We start from the raw sequence: 22025 nt of genomic DNA on the forward strand, positions 1-22025 counted from the left end.
ATGTTGCTGGAAATGGAGAATTTAAGTTATAAAAATAGTCTGGATAGGCTGGGATTATTTTCACTGGAAGATAGGAGGTTGAGGGGTGACCTTATTGAGGCTTTTAAAATCATGAGGGGCATGGATGAGGTGAACAACAGGTGTCTTTTCCCTTTAAGCTTGGGGGCATATTTTTAAGGTGAGAGGAGAAAGGAGAATGAGGGCCTTTTTTTAAATACAGTGAGTGGCTCAGATGTGGAATGAACTGTGAGAGGAAGTGGTGGATGTAGGTACAGCTACGACATTTAAAAGACATTTGGACAGGTGTGTGAACAGGAATGGTTTGTCCCCCAACCAGACCACCCTGGGTGTGCCCCGGATGTAGGTCAGTGACTCCCATTGTCTGTGCTGGTTTGGGATAGTGACTCAGATGTGACCAGTGCCAACATTGAATCTACTGGGCTGTGCCCAGAGTGGTCATCAGGTCCTTGACTGCCCGCTTGCATGTCACTGTGCCTGCAGGTTATTGTAGCACAGTGTGGGTCAGAGAGTAAAAGCAGGCGGGTGTGACTAGTTTGAGAACATGGACTATTGGACCAAAGTGTCTGCTTCTGTGCAGCATCACTCTACGACTTTCCTTCTCAACTTCTCACCTTGCCTAAGGCATGGTGACCCCCCCACAGGTTAAACCACCATCATTGAATTCACACTATAGGAGCAAATTACTGCAGATGCTGGAATCTGTACTGAAAACAATAAATGCTGGTGATCACTGTGGAGACAGCAAGCTAACGTTTCGATGGCTCTTCATCAGAGCTGAAGTGTGGAGGGGACAGCATTTATGTGATATTCCAGGGGAGGGGGGTGGGTGTAGGGTGCTGACTCACACTGTTGGCATTACGCAGCAGTGCAAACCAGCCGTCCGGCCAACTGAACTAACCAAAATCCCCGCCCCAAAGTTCGATACACGTGTCAAACAGGTTCCTCCAGGAAATGCAAATGTCCTCCCCCATCTTCTGTTACTGCACGGATTGACCTGAGCAAGCATGGAACTGCAAATCATGATCAAAAGAACTAAATGGATCAGTAGATGAAGGAGAATCAAGGCGAGGATTTGTTTCCTATAATACAGCTGGAAGGCGATTGAGACTGAGCCCCTCTTCAAGTAACAGTTACTGTAACAATTACTTATGATTGACAGGGAAACCGACCAATGAGGAGCGGGGGTGCTGTAGCTCTTGTCCTATGGGGAAGCGGGATTGGGGAGTTGTGACCAATCAGGGTGTGGGTGGGGTCTGGCTGGCCGGCAACCGCTGGGGCTCCGGGCAGTTTCGGCTCTTACCCTGAGACACAAGAGGGAACACACACACACAGCTCCCGGTAAAGGAATTGCCGTAGCGCAGCTACTGCCCGCGGGCCCCACTCTCACCCGCGCCTCCTGCCCCAGCTTTGTGGGGCCCGCTGCCGTTGTTCGGGGCGGCCGGACAGAGGGCGGAAACTCTCCTGCCCCCACGTCCTTGTGTCTGGGTCACCCTTTCACCGCGATGGTGCTCGGTGTGGGTCACTGAACTCTCATCCCCACGCCTCGGATTACGTCCAGTATGGGTCAGTGATCCCCACTCTCCTGGATTGTGCCCACGGTGGGTCAGTGATCCCCACTACCTTGGATTGTGCCCACGGTGGGTCAGTGATCCCCACTCTCCTGGATTGTGCCCACGGTGGGTCAGTGATCCCCACTCCCCTGGATTGTGCCCACGGTGGGTCAGTGACCCCCCCCCTTCCCCTGGATTGTACTCAGGGTGGGTCAGTGACCCCACACCCTACCCCTGGATTGTACTCAGGGTGGGTCAGTGAACCTTGCCCCCTCACCCTGGATTGTGCCCACAGTGGGTCAGTGACCCCCTCCCCTCCTCCGGATTGTACTTAGGGTGGGTCAGTGAACCTTGCCCCCTCACCCTGGATTGTGCCCACAGTGGGTCAGTGATCCCCACTCCTCTGGATTGTGCCCACGGTGGGTCAGTGATTTCTCTCCTCCTGGATTGTGCCCACGGTGGGTCAGTGACCCCCTCCCCTCCTCCGGATTGTACTCAGGATGGGTCAGTGAACCTTGCCCCCTCACCCTGGATTGTGCCCACTGTGGGTCAGTGACCCCACACCCTACTCCTGGATTGTACTCAGGGTAGGTCAGTTAACCTTGCCCCTTCACCCTGGATTGTGCCCACGGTGGGTCAGTGATCCCCACTCTCCTGGATTGTGCCCATGGTGGGTCAGTGAACCTTAGCCCACCCTTCCAGATTGTGCCTATGGTGCATCAGTGAACTTTGCCCACCCCCCCCCCCCCCCCCCAGATTGGGCCTACAGTAGGTCAGTGAACCTTTCACCCTCCCCCAGATTGTGCCCGCTTTGAGTCAGAAATTCATTTAGAATGTGCTTTGTATGTGGCAATGAACCTCACCCCTGCCCCCCTCAACACCCTGGTTTGTGCCCACTGTGGGTCAGTGAACTGCCCCCCTCAGCAATGGCTTTGCCAGTGTGGGTCAGTTAACCCCGACAATATGCTCAACAGTGGGGGCCAATGAGTTCCATCCCACACACCCCCCCCCACCCTACGATACCCAGTGTGGGTCCTACTCTGGGTGTACCCCTTGTGGGTCAGTTAGTCCCCCGGATGGCACCCAGTGTGGGTCAGTGACTCTCATTGTCTGTGCTGGTGCAGGTCAGTCACTCACTCGGATGTGACCAGTGCCGTCATTGTGTCTACTGGGCTGTGCCCGGAGTGGTCATCAGGTCCTTGACTGCTTGCGTGTCACTGTGTCTGCAGGTTATTGTGGCACAGTGTGGGTCAGGGAGTGTGCCCAGTGCTGGCAAAACTTCAGCATTTCTACCGGACCTTCTCAACTTTAGTTTTGGGGTACGATGTACACTGTGAATTTCACCTGACGAGCCCAATTCTTAGCATGGTCTTGTTGGATGTTACATAGTCTGCAGCAGCTTCTCCACTCTGTTATCTTCTTGGCTGTTGGAACTGGCCTGCCTAATTTTTTAAAAATCTAATTCATGCTTGAGATGTGAGCACCAATGGTAAGACCATTATACAATGCCCATCACTGAGTGGCTTTCTAGGCCTCCTCAGAGGGTGGTTATGGGTCAGCCATATTGCTGTGGGAATGGAGTCATGCACAGACCAGGTAAGGATGAGGTCATTTCCTTCCCTAAAGTGAACCATCTGGGGGTTTTACACGATCACCATTACTGAGATGAGCTGTTTATTCCATATTAATGAATTAAATTCAGACTTCTCCAGCTTGCTGTGGTGAAATTTGTTTCCAAAGGCTGAATCTTTGGTTTACAAAAGTATTGGTATAGCCACGATGCCACCATTCTCGATATTCAGCGATAAGAATGATTTTGTCACCGCTATCTAAAGGGCCAAACCTGGTCAGGAGACAGAGCCCAAACATGTAGTGTAATGGAAAATATATCAAATTTATAATTCCAGTTGATAGCATTCTGATTCCTGTTTCGCCAATATTTCAATCTGGCATCATGTGCCAGTCTAAAGAGTACAATGCCCACTTCATGGGCTACACCTGTGAAGGTCAAGAAGATTTCCAATCAGTCCATCTGCTCATTGTGTGGCTGACGGTCATCTTTAAACCTTAACCAGAAAATTTAAGGAGCGGTTCCCTTAAATCCCAGAACAGGAGTCACACTCCACAGAATTGTTGCAGCTCAGAAGAAGGTCATTTATCCCATTGATCCAGCACCAGTTCCGTTAACTAGTGCCAACTTCCTGCCTTTTCTGGAAATCCCTTCACCCCATTTTGACCTAAATATTCATCCAGAGCCCTCTTGAATGTCTCGATTGAACCTGCCCCTGCCACCCTTCCTGGTAGTGCACTCCAGACCCTAAATACTCGCTGAGTGAAAAGTGTTATCCTTTCTTCATTTTAAATCTATGCTTCATTTTAATATCATTTTAAATCTATGCCCTCTCATTCTTTTTTCTTTTCCAAGTGAGAACAGCTCCAAATATGCCAAAATGTTTAACCTATTCTAATGTCAGCCTGTCAAGTCAGTGAAGTCACTTAAAAGCTAATTGTACGCCTCTTGGTCTCCACCCCAAATCTCCAACGGTGTAGAGAGGGACGCCAGTATAGAAATGACAGATTTTACTTTGCATCATTTGCCTGGTTTTACGTCTGCCTCCCTGCTTTTACTCAGGATTCATTTAACTATTTTTTTTTCAGTAACCAGTCATTATGTAATTTACTTAGTTCAAGTAAATAGATTGTGTTTGCACAGAACATACTGTTCTGGTAGAGATGATATACTGAGATATGAAAGGCATGTGAAATGCTGATTGTGACTTTGTATGTCTTTTATTTGTTTGTGGGATGTGGGTGTCGCTGGCTGGGCCAGCATTTGTAACCAATCCCTGGAGAAGGTGGGGGTGAGCCACCCTCTTGAACCATAGTGGTCCTTGGCCTGTGTTGTTGATTGGATGGGAATTCCGGGGTTTTGATCCAAATCAGTGTACATGTTGCTTTCGGCTGTTTTGAGTTACTGATAACCCAAGGGAACCTCAGTGTGCCTGTAATTCCAGAATCTTTGACAGAGGGCTAAAACGTGAGGCAATCAGTTGGGAAAGGCATGAAGGATGGTGGAAAAGGTGAAATTTTGTGGGACAAAGGGTGGCAAATGCTGTTCCCGATTGAATATTTCAGAACTGAGTTTGGCAACTTTGTGATGATAATGTGGATGGAAGGTAGCTGAATGGTATTGAGATAACAATACATTGAATGGTGGAACAAGCATGGGACATCAATAAACCTGCTGTTATGATTTCTGAAGTCGCAAAGAGAAGGAATTAATGAGGCTCACATCTGCAGTGATACAGTTAAGTAAAACCCTTGGGAATGGAAAGGATAACAAATTGGATGAGGTGTAGAAAATATTTAGGATAAACTCTGCAGATCCCAGAGTTGAGAGTGTGGCGCTGGAAAAGCACAGCAGGTCAGGCAGCATCGGAGGAGCAGGAAAATCGACGTTTTGGGCATTGGCCCTTCATTAGGAATGATGACTGCCCTTCCTGATGAAGGGCTCCTGCCTGAAACGTCAATTCCCCTGCTCTTTGGGTGCTGCCTGACTTGCTGTGCTTTCCCAGCACCACACTCTCGACTGTAGAAAATATTTGTTATGTGTCAAAGGAGATACATTAGAGAAGGCAGAATTGTTGAGGTATGTGAGTGAACAGAAGAGTGAGGAAGAGTATTTCATGCAGACCAGTGTAAAGTACATCACAGATAGAAATTGGATGACATATAAATATCATGCATATTGTTGAAAAAGTTAAGAAGGGAGATGGAAGACATGGGAGCCTTGGTGCAGCTGACATGAAACATCATTCAACAAAGTCCCTAGGAAGATAAGCTAAAAAAAACCCAAATAGCCAAATTCGAATTAGAGGATAATCAAATTTTATGACATTACATTCAGCTTGTGCCTTAACCTCTGCTCCCAATTCTGCTCTCCGCAGCCGCAGCAGCTGTTTGGACAATTAGAGCCGTGGAGAGAAGAGGCTGCTCCCTCAGGCTGTGGTAAATAATTCTGAGTTGTAAGTACACATATTGTTTCTCAATTTCCTCTCTCCGTGTGAATGAGAGCTACCTGCCTGACACCTTAACCCTGGAAAATACCCCTTCTCACTCCCTTTCTGAGATGACCATCCTCGGTCTCCTCCAACGAACCAAGCCACACGTTGTAGGAACGACACCCCATCTTCCGCCTGGGCGACCTACAGCCTGGAGGACTCAACACTGAGTTCTCCAATTTCAAATAACCTCCCTTCCCTTCCCCTAGCTCCCTTCCCAGTCCCTCCTCCTCCCTTCCATTCCTCCCTGCCACCCACCAGATTCATTCTTCCCATTGACTAACCAGGCCATACCCTCTACCTGGCTTCACCTGTCATTGTGGGCGGCACGGTGGCACAGTGGTTAGCACTGCTGCTTCACAGCGCTAGAGACCCGGGTTCAATTCCCGCCTCAGGCGACTGACTGTGTGGAGTTTGCACATTCTCCCCATGTCTGCGTGGGTTTCCTCCGGGTGCTCCGGTTTCCTCCCACAGTCCAAAGATGTGCGGGTCAGGTGAATTGGCCATGCTAAATTGCCGTAGTCTGTAGGGGTATGGGTGGGTTGCGCTTCGGCGGGTCGGTATGGACTTGTTGGGCCGAAGGGCCTGTTTCCACACTGTAATCTAATCCTGCCCCGCCACTCCCTTTATCTGCAGCTCCCTCTGCACTCACTGCTAGTTCTGAAGAAGGTTTACACCCAAAACATCAACTTTTCCATCTCCACATGTTACCTGGCTTGCTGTGTTCCTCCAGCCTCCTGCCTGATACAGCATGAGAGGACTGGGGCTGAGAGATTGCTCAATTATTTGAACTTTTGCGAGGGGCCTCACCTTTGAGTGAATATGTATGGTAGGGCAGTCTGATTGTGTTAACCGTTCTGGCCTTTTTTACACTTCTTATTCTATGTTGGCTTTTCCCAGGTGACAGCTTTTGATCAATGCCTTGCACAACGTGGCTCCTCTAACCAGACAATGCAAATATATTTAGAGGCGGTCCTTACTTAACTAAACCACCTGCACACACTTACAGGGAATGACAATCACAGCCCACAGCTCTCCCCAAATAAAGGAAGTAGTTTGCATTTATATAATGCCTGTCGGGATATAGCCAAGAATTTTGTAGTTGAACCGAAGGGAGACACAGTCAGTTCGTGCATAGGAAGATCACGCAAGTTGCATTGATGTAAGTGTGCAGTGAATGTGATTTTGGTGAGCTGAGCGAGGGATATATGTTCAAACAGACATGAGCAGAACCTCTCTGAACAGTGATTTATTGTCGCATTTGTACCTCCAACCAGGGCAGCCTTGCTCCCGGATGGCAATGACAGCTTGCACTAGCTGGCTAAGTCCATGTCTCTGCCAGTGACACATCTGCACCAGGTTTTGGTGAAATAAGACTTTTTGAGGAGTGTCACTCTCACCCAGTTTGCCACCTGATCCCCTCCTTGAGGGTGTCCCCATTTTCAAGAGGTGATTCTGCCCAAGGGTTCCTCAGAAATGCCAAGGTGTACTAGCTCTTCTTTCCTCCTTCACAGCAGCCAGTTGCCACGTTCTGACACTTCGAAGGCCCAGGCATCTACTGACAAACGGTAAGTGCATAAAGTGGGTGTGATGTTATGGTAATGGGAGGGTAAGGAAGCAGATAAATGGTGAACCGTTGAGAGACATCTGGGAGGGTCTCTGTCTCGGTTATGGATGATGTGGTCAGGTCAGATCAGGCCATGGCATTGGAGATGAAGGTTCACAGAAGACACCGAAGGAATTGCCTGGGAAATTATATTTTCTGCTCAGCAATTCTTCTACACCTGATTCCCTTCAGGAATCTCTGTTTAAGCCATAGAATTCAGAGGGTTCTGATGCAATTGAGGAAATAGTTACTCAGGAAAAGTTAAACTATCAAATCACAGCCTAACCCCCGAGTAACTATTCGCTTGAAGCCGCACTTACCTCACAAACGACCTCCACTACAGAGTGGCATCCAGTGTTTCTTAATGAAACCATTATTGCTGCCCTGTGCCTCATTAATCAGAATATTTTCACGTTTTTGCTGATGTGTCCCACACATTTGGGTACGGTGTCCAAATGTCCCAGCAGGAATGGGATGATAATTTATGTACAAGTAGATACAGACATTAGACCTTAAGAAACAGATGTAGAATTAGGCCCTTCAACCCATCAAGTCTACCCCACCATTCACTCATGACTGATATATGGTAGCCTCAGCTGGTGCTGGAATTGAACCCACACTGTTGGTGTCACTCTACATCACAAACCAATCCATCCAGCCCATTGAGCTATCTAACCCCCTAGCATGGTTAGTTCACTCAGTCTGAAGTAGAGTTTTCACTTATACCAGTGAATGTTGCAGTTAATAAGGAAATGTTTAACTTTGTGTCTGCAGCCAAAAGTAAGCACAATGAGCAACATATTGTTGGAGACCTCACTATTACTTAGTGCTGGATGAGACATGTTTGTAGAAAGTCTGGTTGAAGATTTGTAGCTCGGGTGTCCGTTGCTGTGGTTCTGTTCGCCGAGCTGGAAGTTTTTGCTGCAAACGTTTCGTTCCCTGGCTAGGGAACATCATCAGTGCTATTGGAGCCTCCTGTGAAGCGCTGCTTTGATGTTTCTTCCGGTATTTATAGTGGTTTGTTCTTGCCGCTTCCGGGTGTCAGTTTCAGCTGTAGTAGTTTGTATGTGGGGTCCAGGTTGATGTGTCTGTTGATGGATCTTCTTGCCGTTTCCGGGTGTCAGTTTCAGCTGTAGTGGTTTGTATATGGGGTCTAGGTCTATGTGTCTGTTAATGGAGTTTGTGGATGAATGCCATGCCTCTAGGAATTCCCTGGCTGTTCTCTGTCTGGCTTGTCCAATGATGGTAGTGTTTTCCCAGTCAAATTCATGTTCCTGGTTGTCTGAGTGTATGGCTACTAGGGATAGCTGGTCGTGTCGTTTTGTGGCTAGCTGATGTTCATGGATGCGGATTGTTAGCTGTCTTCCTGTTTGTCCTATATAGTGTTTTGTGCAGTCCTTGCATGGTATTTTGTAAACTACGTTAGTTTGGCTCGTGCTGGCTATTGGGTCCTTTGTTCTAGTGAGTTGTTGTCTGAGTGTGGAAGTTGGCTTGTGTGCTGTTATGAGTCCTAAGGGTCGCAGTAGTCTGGCTGTCAGTTCTGAGACGCTCCTGACGTATGGTAGTGTGGCTAGTCCTTTTGGTTGTGGCATGTCCTCGTTCCGTGGTCTATCTCTTAGGCATCTGGTGATAAAGTTGCGTGGGTATCCGTTTTTGGCGAATACCTTGTATAGGTGTTCCTCTTCCTCTTTTCGCAGTTCTGGTGTACTGCAGTGTGTTGTGGCTCTTTTGAATAGTGTCCTGATGCAGCTTCGTTTGTGTGTGTCGGGGTGGTTACTTTCATAGTTTAGGACTTGGTCTGTGTGTGTTGGTTTCCTGTGTACCCTTGTGGTGAATTCTCCGTTGGGTGTTCTCTCTACTAACACGTCTAGGAATGGGAGTTGGCTATCCTTTTCCTCTTCTCTCGTGAATCATATTCCTGTGAGTGTGGCGTTGATGATTCGGTGTGTTTTTTCTATTTCTGTGTTTTTGATGATTACAAAGGTGTCATCGACGTATCTGATCCAGAGTTTGGGTTGGATTTGTGGTAGGGCTGTATGTTCTAACCTTTGCATAACTGCCTCTGCTATGAGTCCCGAGATTGGTGATCCCATGGGTGTTCCGTTGATTTGTTCGTATATCTGATTATTGACAGATATATCAACAATCAGATATACGAACAAATCAACGGAACACCCATGGGATCACCAATCTCGGGACTCATAGCAGAGGCAGTTATGCAAAGGTTAGAACATACAGCCATACCACAAATCCAACCCAAACTCTGGATCAGATACGTCGATGACACCTTTGTAATCATCAAAAACACAGAAATAGAAAAAACACACCGAATCATCAACGCCACACTCACAGGAATATGATTCACGAGAGAAGAGGAAAAGGATAGCCAACTCCCATTCCTAGACGTGTTAGTAGAGAGAACACCCAACGGAGAATTCACCACAAGGGTACACAGGAAACCAACACACACAGACCAAGTCCTAAACTATGAAAGTAACCACCCCGACACACACAAACGAAGCTGCATCAGGACACTATTCAAGAGAGCCACAACACACTGCAGTACACCAGAACTGCGAAAAGAGGAAGAGGAACACCTATACAAGGTATTCGCCAAAAACGGATACCCACGCAACTTTATCACCAGATGCCTAAGAGATAGACCACGGAACGAGGACATGCCACAACCAAAAGGACTAGCCACACTACCATACGTCAGGAGCGTCTCAGAACTGACAGCCAGACTACTGCGACCCTTAGGACTCATAACAGCACACAAGCCAACTTCCACACTCAGACAACAACTCACTAGAACAAAGGACCCAATAGCCAGCACGAGCCAAACTAACGTAGTTTACAAAATACCATGCAAGGACTGCACAAAACACTATATAGGACAAACAGGAAGACAGCTAACAATCCGCATCCATGAACATCAGCTAGCCACAAAACGACACGACCAGCTATCCCTAGTAGCCATACACTCAGACAACCAGGAACATGAATTTGACTGGGAAAACACTACCATCATAGGACAAGCCAGACAGAGAACAGCCAGGGAATTCCTAGAGGATGGCATTCATCCACAAACTCCATTAACAGACACATAGACCTGGACCCCATATACCAACCACTACAGCTGAAACTGACACCCGGAAGCGGCAAGAACAAACCACTATAAATACCGGAAGAAACATCAAAGCAGCGCTTCACAGGAGGCTCCAATAGCACTGATGTTCCCTAGCCAGGGAACGAAACGTTTGCAGCAAAAACTTCCAGCTCGGCGAACAGAACCACAACATGTTTGTAGAAAATAGCTAACAGGCAGCTACACTGGGGCGTGAAGGAGTATATCTGAGAGAAAATCATAGCTCTCTTTGCATTTAGCATGTCTCGATCTCTCAGGTCCAAACTATTTCTGTACAACTCAAACTTAAATATTAGCTGAAGTGGCAAAGTGTTTTTTCAAAAATATACTTTATTTGTAAAAGTACATTGACAGTTTAAATTTGATATCACACGCAAGTAACACAGATGAGGTTTTATCACATCAATATTCTTATAATTTCAAGTTTGCAATATGTATTTGTATTTCTGTAGAATCCCTATGGCCATACTGACCCCCTGAGAGCATCCCACCCAGACCCACCTCCTTATCCTATTCCAGTCACCCTGCATTTCCAATGGCCAATCCACCTAACCTGCACATCTTTGGACTGTGGGAGGAAACTGGAGCACCTGGAGAAAACCCACACAGATACAGGGAGAATGTGCAAACTCAAACAATTGCATGAGGCTGGAATCGAACCCGGGTTCCTGGTGCTATGAGGTAGCAGTGCTGACCACTGAGCCACTGTGGCATTTCATGTCAAATGGTCTCAGATTTCCCAAGGGACGTTATACAGATTCCAGCTTGTCCAGTGGTGGGAGGCCTTAGAAAATATTGAAGTTGCCAAAGTTTATTTTACCTAAAATATGCTTAATTCATAAAGTTTGTAAAGTTTCAGTTTAAATTTGTCATCTCGTGAGGTACTTTCCAATACAACAGATTCCTCACTACACCCAGTCTTACCATTTTATTTTCAGTGTTTATTTCATGTCAGCCATACAGCCCCAGGGGTTTTGTGTAGTTTCCAGAATTTCCACCTTTTCTTGTGGAAGTAGAGCTTTACAGAGTAGCTTTGCCCCACTGAGGATTTGTGGCATCTGCTCCAAGGCTTAGGGTGTTCCTCAGCACACAGCTCTGGACCTTGGATGTGGTCAGTCTGCAACACTTGACCATCGAGTGAAATCCACTACCGCAAAGTACGGTGGGCACTGGGACAGTAAGGAAATTTGAGGAGGAGTTAGACAGATTTTTAATTGTTAATGGGTTGAAGGGTTATGGGGAGAAGGCAGGAAAATGTGGGTGAGGAGCATATCAGCCATGATTGCATGGCGGAGCAGACTCAGTGGGCTGAATGGCCTAATTCTGCACCTATATCATATGATTGCCTTTGACACTGGAAGACCAATGAGCTTGAGCTGCCCAAAGGGCTTCTTTATCTGTGTTAAATTTGGGTGGGAGTGGGGGGATGTGCGTGCAGTGGTGTTGGGTGCGGGTGGGAGGGGTGTGGGGGGGGGGGGGGGGGGGGGGGGGGAGGTGGGTAGGTGGGGGATGTGGGTGGGCAGGCACAGGGCCCGGGATTATGGAACAGCTTGAAATGAGCCTCAACAAAAGCACACAGTATATCTTTCCAGCACATTGCAGAAGAAGGTGAGGAGGGGGTGTAGTTGGATTTGGTCTTTACCACATAGCAACCTGAGGGCAGTGTGCAGAGAGACTGGGAGCCCTGTGCCTCCTCAACCAAGAATGTCTCTGTGTTTGTTTGGAAATTCTGGTGAGCGTTCATTCTAGTAAAAAATGAGGTCTGCAGATGCTGGAGATCACAGCTGCAAATGTGTTGCTGGTCAAAGCACAGCAGGTTAGGCAGCATCTCAGGAATAGAGAATTCGACGTTTCGAGCATAAGCCCTCCTGATGAAGGGCTTATGCTCGAAACGTCGAATTCTCTATTCCTGAGATGCTGCCTAACCTGCTGTGCTTTGACCAGCAACACATTTGCAGCGAGCGTTCATTCTACCAAACTTATGGGTCTGTTCAGGGAACCATCTGACAGAATCCAGCATCTTCCTTTCCTGCATGGCCTCATGTCATTGACAAGAATATTGACTTGCGTTACAGTTCAACAGTCCTTTCTATTCTTCATTTGAAGGTGAGTGTCAGGTGGCCACTCTAACACATGTTACTATTCCCTCAGTGCCCTTGAATTAAGCAGCATCATTGCCCATTTCAGAGGGCACTCAACCACATCGCTGTCTGGAGTCATGTGTAGGCCAAACTTCCTTCTCTCAAGTATACACGTAACAGATGGGGTTTTTAAACTATAAGATTAGTTTTGTTTATTGTGAATTAAATCTAAATTCCACCAGCTGCCGTGATGGAATTTGAACCCAGATCCCCAGATGATTAGACTGAGTCTCAGGGTTCCTGGATCACATTGCCCCTACCCCAGCATTTCCCCATTGACAGCTATTGAATAATATTGTAAGTCAGTGGGATAAGAAGCAAAAAGAAAGCACAGCAAGATGAGGAGGAGCCACAGTGTTGCCTGCAGTGAATTCTAGATAATGGAACTGCTTCGGGATGGTGTGATGCATGACTAAGACAGAACCACTTATTCAGAATGTAAAACCTCCGCTGAGATGCACCATTCACCTGAGGGAGTCCATTAGCCTTTGACAGCCAGTTTGCAATGCAGAGTGATACCAATAGCACAGGTTCAATTCCTGCACCAGCTGAAGGACCCTCCTTTTCAACCGCTCCCCTCGCCTGAGGCACGGTGATCCTCAGGTTAAACCACCACCAGTGGATTATTTTGTCTACAACAGAGTAATAATTAAAGCAAGTTTTAAGTTCCAGTTTTTTTTTGTTTGTGGGGAAAAGAGAGAGAGGAAAAAACAAATTTGAAACTGAGATCATTAGACATTGGAAATGTATACAATTTGGGCTTCAGCTCAGGACCTTGGTCAGTAGTTTGTAACTTAGAGATGAATTTCATGAAATAATGTTATTAACATGTATATGAATTGTTATCTTATCAAAACTTTGAATTGTTCCGTTTTGTTAAGCAAGTTAAAAATACATGCAATTCACATTTCAGTTCAAGGTCAGTGAATCAAGGACTTTTGGACCTATTTAGAGCTGGTTATCAACTCCAAACATAAGTGAAAGCCACGCAGTTTTAACCTGAGAGATTGGAAGATGGAACAGCACGGGAATCTATCAGTAGTGCTCTATGCAAAAAATGACCTGAGACTGGTAAACTAACTTTATCTCTTCTTGATTCATTTGGAATGACAGTGCAGAAAGTAAAAAGATCCGGTTAGCTGTGGAGTTCAAAACAAAATAAATTATATTTTAGTGAAGGATTTTCTTTTAACATTTTAATTTTATTTAGCTGTATTAAAGACAGCTATCAAGCAACTGGGAATAAACAAAGAAAAAGTGGAAATTGCTGGAGAAACTCAGCAAGTCTGGCTGCATCTCTGACGGGTAAACAGGAGTTAATATTTTGAGTCTAATAAGCCTTCTTGAGAACTGAAAACAGCTAGCAACGAAGTTAACTCTGACCCAAAACGTTAACTCTGACGCTGCTGAGTTGTTCCAGCAACTTCTGCTTATGTTTGTTTCAGACCTCCAACATGCACAGTTCTTTATTTTCTTTATATGAAGCAGCTAACTTGTGCATCTTGGAGGAATTGTGAAATCCTTTTAAATGTTGGCCTTGCTTTTATTCTGTTGCAGTCCCTAGAAGGCTGACAAATTTATCTCTGATTTCCATCCTAATATGTAAAACAAAAATGGCTACAAAGAAAATTTGTTTTGTCTGGATGAATATTAAAGGTTTGGGAATTGACAGGGGTGATTATATAGAGCAGTGCAATAGTATTGCAGCTATGGTGCAAGAAGAGAAATCTAGAGGCATGAGTTTAAATTCTGCTGCATCATTTGGGATATTTTTAAAATTCAAATTAATCACCCTGGAATAAAACAAAAACCAACAGCAGTAATGATGTCCATGAAAGTGTCAACATCATCTGATTTGCTAATTCCCTTCAGGCAAGGCAACTCATAGAAATGTCCCCATCTAGCTGTCATCAGAATTGCCCATGAACTAGAAATTTGGATGAGCCCCGTTTGTTTCCTGTTCTGGTTTTTGAGTGTTTCAGTTTAAAAATAACCAACGACACAGCTTTCTACTTTAGACAAGACTGAAGGATAATGTGTATGCAATGCTTGATGAAAGTCAGTCAATTAAAAGTGACAATGTTATTAGTTAAAACTACAGACATCAAAAGTAGGCAGGATAAGAGATACTTGTAAAGAAGAAAGTAAGACCAAACTAGCGAGTTTTGAGAAGATTTGTAGCTCAAGTTGAGGTTCTGGATGTAAGTTTGTTCGCTGAGCTGGAAGATTCATTTTCAGACATTTCGTCACCATATGAGGTAACATAATCAGTGAGCCTCTGGTGAAGTGCTGGTGTTATGACCTACTTTCTATTTATCTGTTTAGGTCTAATTAGATTGGTGGTGTTATTTCCTATTCTCTTTGGGTCCAAGTCGATGTGTTTGTTGATAAGAGTTCTAGTTGGAATGCCAAACTGATTGATAGTTGTAGGTTTGTTAATTCTTAAGGTTACTCTATCCAAAGTGGAAGGTTTTGAAACTTACGTCAGCTACAGGGAGACGCTGAGTAGGCTGGAGCTACTTTTCCTGGAGTGTTTGAGGCCGAAGGGTGACCTTATTAGAGGTTTGCAAAATCGTGAGGGGCATGAACACGGTGAATAGTCATGGTCTTTTCCCCAGGATAGGGGACACCAAAGCTAGAGGGCAAAGGTTAATGTGAGCAGGGTAAGTTTTAAAAGGGACTTAAGGGGCAACGTTTTCACATAAAGGGCGGTGCATATATGGAATGAGCTGCTAGAGGAAGTGGTGGAGGCTGGTACAAATACAACGTTTAAAAGGCATCTAGATGGAAGTGTTTAGAGGGATATGGGTCAAATGCTGGAAAATAGGACTAGATTAATTTAGGATATCTGGTTGGCATGAATGAGTTGAACTGAAGGGTCTGTTTCCATGCTGTATATGACTCTATGATGCAACAATTGCAATGCTCTGTAGTCAAATAGTTGGTGTTTGCCTCTGTGAGTGGATTCAGCAGGATTTTGGAGACAGCGAGAAGGTTTCTTGTTCTTCACTAATTCTCTGGTTGAGGAGTTTGGAAATTGCCATTGCTCTTACGGCAGAACAGTTGATTCCTAAAACATTTGTCCTTGTGCTCCCATGGACCAGTAACCCAACTTTTCCTAAAAGAAAAATGCTGCAGATGCTGGTAACCTGAAATAAAACAAAACAAAGAGCTGGAAAAGTTCGGCAGGTCTGTTAGCTTTTGCGAATTCTCCAGAAGAGTTTCAAAACGGTAACTCTGTTTTTCTGTCTCTTGGATGCTGTCATACCTGTTGGGTTTCTCCAGGAATTTGTTTTTTGTGTTGTTTCTTCCCAAGCCTCTCTCCAAATTGGTGTTTGCATCCTGTCTTTATCATCGGAAGCCATAAGGACATCGGAACGAGTAGCAGGAGCCTGCTCCACCATTCTATAAGATCATGATTGATCTTTTCATGGCCTCAGCTCCACTTCCCCACCCGCTCACCATAACCCTTAATTCCTTGACTGTCCAAAAAAATTCTCTACCTTAGCTTTAAAAACATTTACTGAGGAAGCCTCAACTACTTCATGGGCAGAGAATTCCCTTAGATTGCACGAAGAGGCTTATTTGAAATCACAAGCTTTCAGTGCACTGCCCCTTCATCAGTTCATTAAGAACTTGTCCAATGGTTGTCAGCTGTGAGTTCTAACTCGAAAGGATGTTTAAAATTTAATGTAAGGGTTTTTCTTGTTAAGGTACAGGCAGAAAGTTTCTTTTAATATACCTTTTTCCACAGAATTCCACAGCTGTGGCCTTGCAAGTAGATCGGGTGGTTAAGAAAGCATATGGCATGCTTGCCTTTATTGGTCCGGGAATTGAGTACAAGAATCAGAGTTCATGTTGCAGTTTTATAAGATTTTGGTTCGGTGACACTTAGAGTAATGCGTTCAATTCTGGCCACCACATTACAGGAAGGATGAGAAAGCTTTGGAGAGGGTGCAGAAGAGATTTCCCAGGATGCTGCCTGGATTAGAGGGTATGACCTATAAGGAGAGGTTGGAAAAACTCAGCTTCATTTCTCTGGAGCGGTGGAGGCTGAGTGGAAATTTGATAAAAGTCTATAAAATTATGAGATGCATAGAAAGGGTTGATGGTCAGAATCTTTTTCCCAGAGTTGAAATGTCTGAATCTAGGGGACATGCATTTAAAGCGAGGGGGGAAAGTTCAAAGCAGATGTGAGGGGCAGGTTTTATGCACAGGGAGTGGTACGAGTCTGGAATGCGCTGCTAGGGATGGTGGTGGAGGCAGGTACGATAGGGGCATTTAAGGGGCTTTGAGATAACCACATGAATATGCAAGGAATGGAGTGACATGGACCAAGGGCAGGCAGAAGAAGTTAGTTTAATTTGGCGTCATGCTCGGCACAACGTTGTGGGCGGAAGGGCCAATTCTTGTGCTCTATGTTCGATGGCAGCGGCTAACATGTGATTACAGACCCATTGCATTTTGTGTTTGATTTTTAACTGCAATTTTAACTGCAAAGCACTCGATTTTCTCAGAAAATGTGACAATGAATCCCAACTGCTCAAGAATGTGATGCTTCAACACCTACTGCCGTAACTGCTGACCTAGCCAGCAATTCCCATGCCCAGTGAAAGAATAAATGTTTTAAAAAATCAGGAATAGGTGTTCTTTTGGGTTGAGATGTTTGTGACAGGAGATAAAGTCTGACTGAAAACTGGTTGGGAGGGAGTCTGTGCTGAGCATAAACAGGGGGGAACCTGAGAGTTTTGACCGCAAGACTTTTGGCAGCACAACTGTTTGTTATGTTCGACAAGCTTGTTCAATGATTACAATGATGTGCAGCAGAGCATGTTACCACTGCACAGTTACACATTAACTTCATAAATTGTTCTCAAGATTCTTATGGTTGCAGACAAGCATGGTACAAAAGAACAAGATTTTTCTCAACTGATTGGTGATTCTCAGAATGTTAATGTTGGTTGTGTGTGTAGCTTTAATCATCATAGAATCCCTACAGTGTGGGAACAGGCCCTTCGGCCCAATAAGTCCACACCGACCCTCCGATGAGTAACCCACTGAGACACATTCCCCTGAGTAATGCACCTCACCTACCCAGCCCTGAACACGATGGCCAATTTTGCATCACCAGTTGACCTAACCTGCACATCTTTGGACTGTGGGAGGAAACCCACCGAGACACAGGGAGAATGTGCAAACTCCACACAGACAGTCACCCAAGGCTGGAGTCAAACCCGGGTCCCTGGTCCTGTGAGGCAGCAGTGCTATAAGCTGAGCCACCATGCCCCCGCCCAATTTTCCACTGTTGTTGTCCCTGTTTCTGTCAAGCTAGGCTTGTATGCCAACAGCTCCTGTTCACTTTTATGATCATTTGCCAAAAGTGCAAGCAGTCACCAACTCGTGTTCTAATCACATTTGGGCCTAGAAGGAAGAGCCTGGAAGTGTTGCGGAGGTGAGTTCAGCTGAGGCATATTTTAAAACCGAAACAAGGAACAGGAGTATGGGGAAAAAACAGGAGGTTGACACTAAATCATTAGGATCATCGGATAGCCGGTGCAGACATGATGGGCCAAACGGCCTCCTTCCACATCACACCACCTCTCTAATTCTGGATGATACACTTCGCTTGCCCCTTGACTATTTGATGGCTACAAACACCACAGTGACAGGGATGGATTGTAGACAAGGGTGTACCTTAGACCTACAATGATTCAGTGCTTGCACCTGAGAACGTAGAACTTCGGACAGTACAGCAAAGGAACAGGCCCTTTTGCCAACAATGTTGTGCTGAACATGACGCCAAATTAGACCAATCCCTTCTGCATTCCCTTGGTCCATTTCCCTCCATTCTTTCCAAATGCATGTGGTTATCTCACAGCCCCTATTGTACCTGCCTCCACCACTAACCCTAGCAGCAGGTTCCAGACTCCTCCCCCTCTCTGTGTAAAAAGTCTGCCCCTCATTCCATATTTTTCTTAAATGCATGACCCCCAAGTTTTAGACATTACAACTCTGCACAAAAGATTCTGACCACCAATCCTATCTGTACATGTCATAATTTTATAGATTTCTATCAAGTCTCCCCTCAGCCTCCGCCACTTCAGAGAAAACTAGCCGTGTTTTTCTAGCCTCTCCTTATTCAACTTAGGCCTTTGATCTCTCACATGCTTAGCTAGCTTTATCTTAAATGCATCCAGGTAAACAGCCAGCTTCATAGGCCGAAGCCACCAGGTTAGTAAATCATAGAATTGTCACAGTGCAGAAAGAGGCCCATTTACTCTTCACTGACTCTTGTCTCCTCCACTCTCCCACCTCCCCCATCCAGACCCAGCCTTACCCTTCCCCTGCATTCCCCATGGCTAATCCACCAAGGCTACATGTCCCTGAACACTATTCAATTTAGCAGGGCAACTTAGCATGGCCAAACCAATTCCTGCACATCTTTGGACTATGGGAGGAAACCAGAGCACCAGAGGAAACCCACATGAACACAGGGAGTATGTACAGACTCCATGCAAACAGCTACCGATTTGAACCTGGGTTCCTGTTGCTGAAAGGCAGCAGTGCTACCCACTGAGCCACCCTAAAGGAAGATGATAGAGGACACTCCATTCATCTTGCCTTAGATGCTTTGAGGACAAGCTGGAGCATCTCCATAGCAACATTCAGCTATTTCTCAAACAACTTTAAGTTTGACTCCCTCAAACAAAAGCAAAATTTTGCGGATGCTGGAAATCCGAAATAAAAGCAGAGGATGCTGGAGAAACTCAGCAAGTCATGCAACATCTACGCAGAGATAAACAGTGTGACCCTTATTGAACTCTGCTGAGTCATAACAGACTTGAAACATTAATCCTGTTTCTTTGTCCACAGATATTGCCAGCTCTGCCGAGTTTCTCCAGCTCTTCCAGCTTTCATTTGAAGAAAAATTCTCTGTATCTTTTACAATATGCTTCTGTTTCCATTATAATATCAGAATGATTTCTGTCACAAGGATTCAAACTTCCTCAAGTAATTTTCTCAATCATTCCTTACAGGAGAATCGCCCCATTCCAGAACCAGGCCCTAAAGGTAATTTATTTTATTCACCCGTACCTCAATAATATACATTCATTTTCAGGCAGGGTCCTGAAATATAAAATAAGTAAATATTGGAAATATAGATCCCTGGTTTGCTGTGGGAAATAATTTAAATTCTAAAAGAAGAGCAAACTGAAGCTGAAATGATACAAGCATTCAGCAGAACGGCACAGTGTCTCAGTGGTTAGCACTACTGCCTCACCGAGCCAGGGATCTGGGTTTGATTCCAGCCTCAGGTGACTGTCTGTGTGGAGTTTGCACATTCTCCTTGTGTCTGCAGGGGGTTTCCTCCAGGGGCTCTGCTAGCCTCCCACAGTCCAAAGATGTGCAGTTTAGGATGGATTGGGCATGCTAAATTGCTCCGTAGTGTCTAGGTGGGCTAGCCATGGGAAATGCAGGGTTACAGGGGTGAGTTTGGTGGGATGCTCTTCAAACGGTCAGTGTACACTTGGTGGGCTGGACAGCCTGGTCCCAGACTGTGGGGATTCAAGGTCAGGAAGCCTCTTTGGAGATGAAATGGGTGTTTAAGTTACTGATTCTGGGCTTGCTTAAAAGCTGCCTATTGCAACTTTTAAGACCATAAGACATAGGAGTGGAAGTAAGGCCATTCGGCCCATCGAGTCCACTCCGCCATTCAATCATGGCTGATGGACATTTCAACTCCACTTACCCACATTCTCCCCGTAGCCCTTAATTCCTCAAGACAACAAGAATCTATCAATCTCTGCCTTGAAGACATTTAGCGTCCCGGCCTCCAGTGCACTCTGTGTCAATGAATTCCACAGGCCCACCACCCTCTGGCTGAAGAAATGTCTCTGCATTTCTGTTCTGAATTGACCCCCCTCTAATTCTAAGGCTGTGTCCACTCGTCCTAGTCTCCTCACCTAATGGAAACAATTTCCTAGCGTCCACCCTTTCCAAGCCATGTATTATCTTGTACGTCTCTATTAAGTCTCCCCTTAATCTTCTAAACTCCAATGAATACAATCCCAGGATCCTCAGCCGTTCCTCATATGTTAGACCTACCATTCCAGGGTCTGAGCAATGAATTGAATAAGAATTGAGCACCAAACATTAACTTGAATTTATATAGCAACTTTTGAAACACCCAAGGTATTTCATTACAGCATTGTAAAACAAAATGTTGATGTTGAGAGGAGTCTTCAGGGCAGAAGACCCTTTGTCTGCTAAAGAAGCAGGTACAAGTGAACCTTGTAAAGGAGGGGGAAAGGTTTAGAGACTGAATTCTGGAGCTAAGAGTCACAAATGAATATCCACCAATGTAGGGTCAGTTCAGAGGGTTGGTGAGGACTTGGTGCACCAAGTAGCCAGCTTCCACACAACAGGATTGCTGTGATTCAGTGGGGGTATGACGGAATTAGGTTGGAATTAGAAAAGAGCAGACATCCTGAGATACTCCTGGAGAAGAGTGAGATGACTTGTAACTAAAATGCAAAAGAGCTCTCAATCAGAGGCCTTTTAAGAAACTGACATGAATTTACTGTGCTTGGTTCTCAAAATCCATGTATCTTGTCAAATCCTTTCTGTGAAACAGCCAAAATGTGGCCTTTACTAATGTTAAACTGCATTTCTTTAAAGGTTAAAAGTCACACAACACCAGGTTATAGTCCAACAGGTTTATTTGGAAGCACTAGCTTTCGGAACGCTGTTCCTTCATCAGGTGGTTGTGGATTATAACCACCTGATGAAGGGGCAGCACTCCGAAAGCTAGTGCTTCCAACTAAACCTATTAGACTGTAACGTGGTCTTGAATGATTTTTAACTGTGTAACCCCAGTCCAGCACTGGCTCCTCCAAATCTTTAAAGTTTATAATTTCTTTCAGAGGTGCTACTGAAGATAGATTCCGTCGGGATCTGTGGCTCAGACGTCCATTACTGGCAAAATGGAAGGATTGGAGATTTTGTTGTGAAGAAGCCAATGGTTCTGGGGCATGAGGCTGCAGGGACAATATTCAGAGTGGGGTCTGGCGTGCAACATCTTAAACCAGGTCAGTGCACAAAACTGAGAAGTGTTTATTTTTCCTCAACAGTTGAATGTACGTGCCTCTGATTCATGGGCACAACTAACTCCACTCACTGAATGGGAGGATGGGACAGAATGAAAGTACGTATCATTTGCTCAGAGCTCACCTTCACCCAGTGGCCTAAGGGTTATGAGAAGGCAAAGTGCCCACTAGGTTGGCTTACGATGCAAAAGGTGCAGTTCGTTCCATTTCCTCAAACATTACCCAGCGATCCCGGAACTGAACAACATTTTTTAAAAATCCCATTCGAAACAATCATCCCCCTTTCCTCAGAATTTGACCACCTCACTGAAATGAAGTTCTGAAGGCAAAATTTACCCTTGGGGGCCTTTTCATAGAATCCCTACAGTGTGAGAGCTGGCCATTCGGCCCT

At 45.5% G+C, this 22025-nt stretch overlaps 1 protein-coding gene across 5 annotated transcripts in view; it reads left to right on the forward strand.

The window, feature by feature from the left end:
* The first annotated feature begins 997 nt into the window (after nucleotides 1-997).
* Nucleotides 998-22025, forward strand: part of LOC132834672 (sorbitol dehydrogenase-like) — a 43288-nt gene continuing 22260 nt past the window's right edge. Inside the window, exons 1-6 of one of the 5 annotated variants that reach the window (XM_060853619.1) lie at nucleotides 998-1144; nucleotides 5519-5596; nucleotides 7147-7200; nucleotides 13441-13598; nucleotides 19565-19598; nucleotides 21452-21616. In XM_060853619.1, the coding sequence (XP_060709602.1) occupies nucleotides 13542-13598; nucleotides 19565-19598; nucleotides 21452-21616 (256 nt within the window). In that variant the 5' untranslated portion in view covers nucleotides 998-1144; nucleotides 5519-5596; nucleotides 7147-7200; nucleotides 13441-13541. Of the gene's footprint in view, nucleotides 1151-1270; nucleotides 1360-2119; nucleotides 2159-4564; nucleotides 4652-5518; nucleotides 5597-7146; nucleotides 7201-13440; nucleotides 13599-19564; nucleotides 19599-21451; nucleotides 21617-22025 lie in introns of those variants that run through there. The other 4 variants (XM_060853621.1, XM_060853620.1, XM_060853623.1 and 1 more) reach the window with 4 other exon arrangements.

Source organism: Hemiscyllium ocellatum, chromosome 42, assembly GCF_020745735.1.
Source record: "Hemiscyllium ocellatum isolate sHemOce1 chromosome 42, sHemOce1.pat.X.cur, whole genome shotgun sequence".
NCBI classification, from domain to species: domain Eukaryota; kingdom Metazoa; phylum Chordata; class Chondrichthyes; order Orectolobiformes; family Hemiscylliidae; genus Hemiscyllium; species Hemiscyllium ocellatum.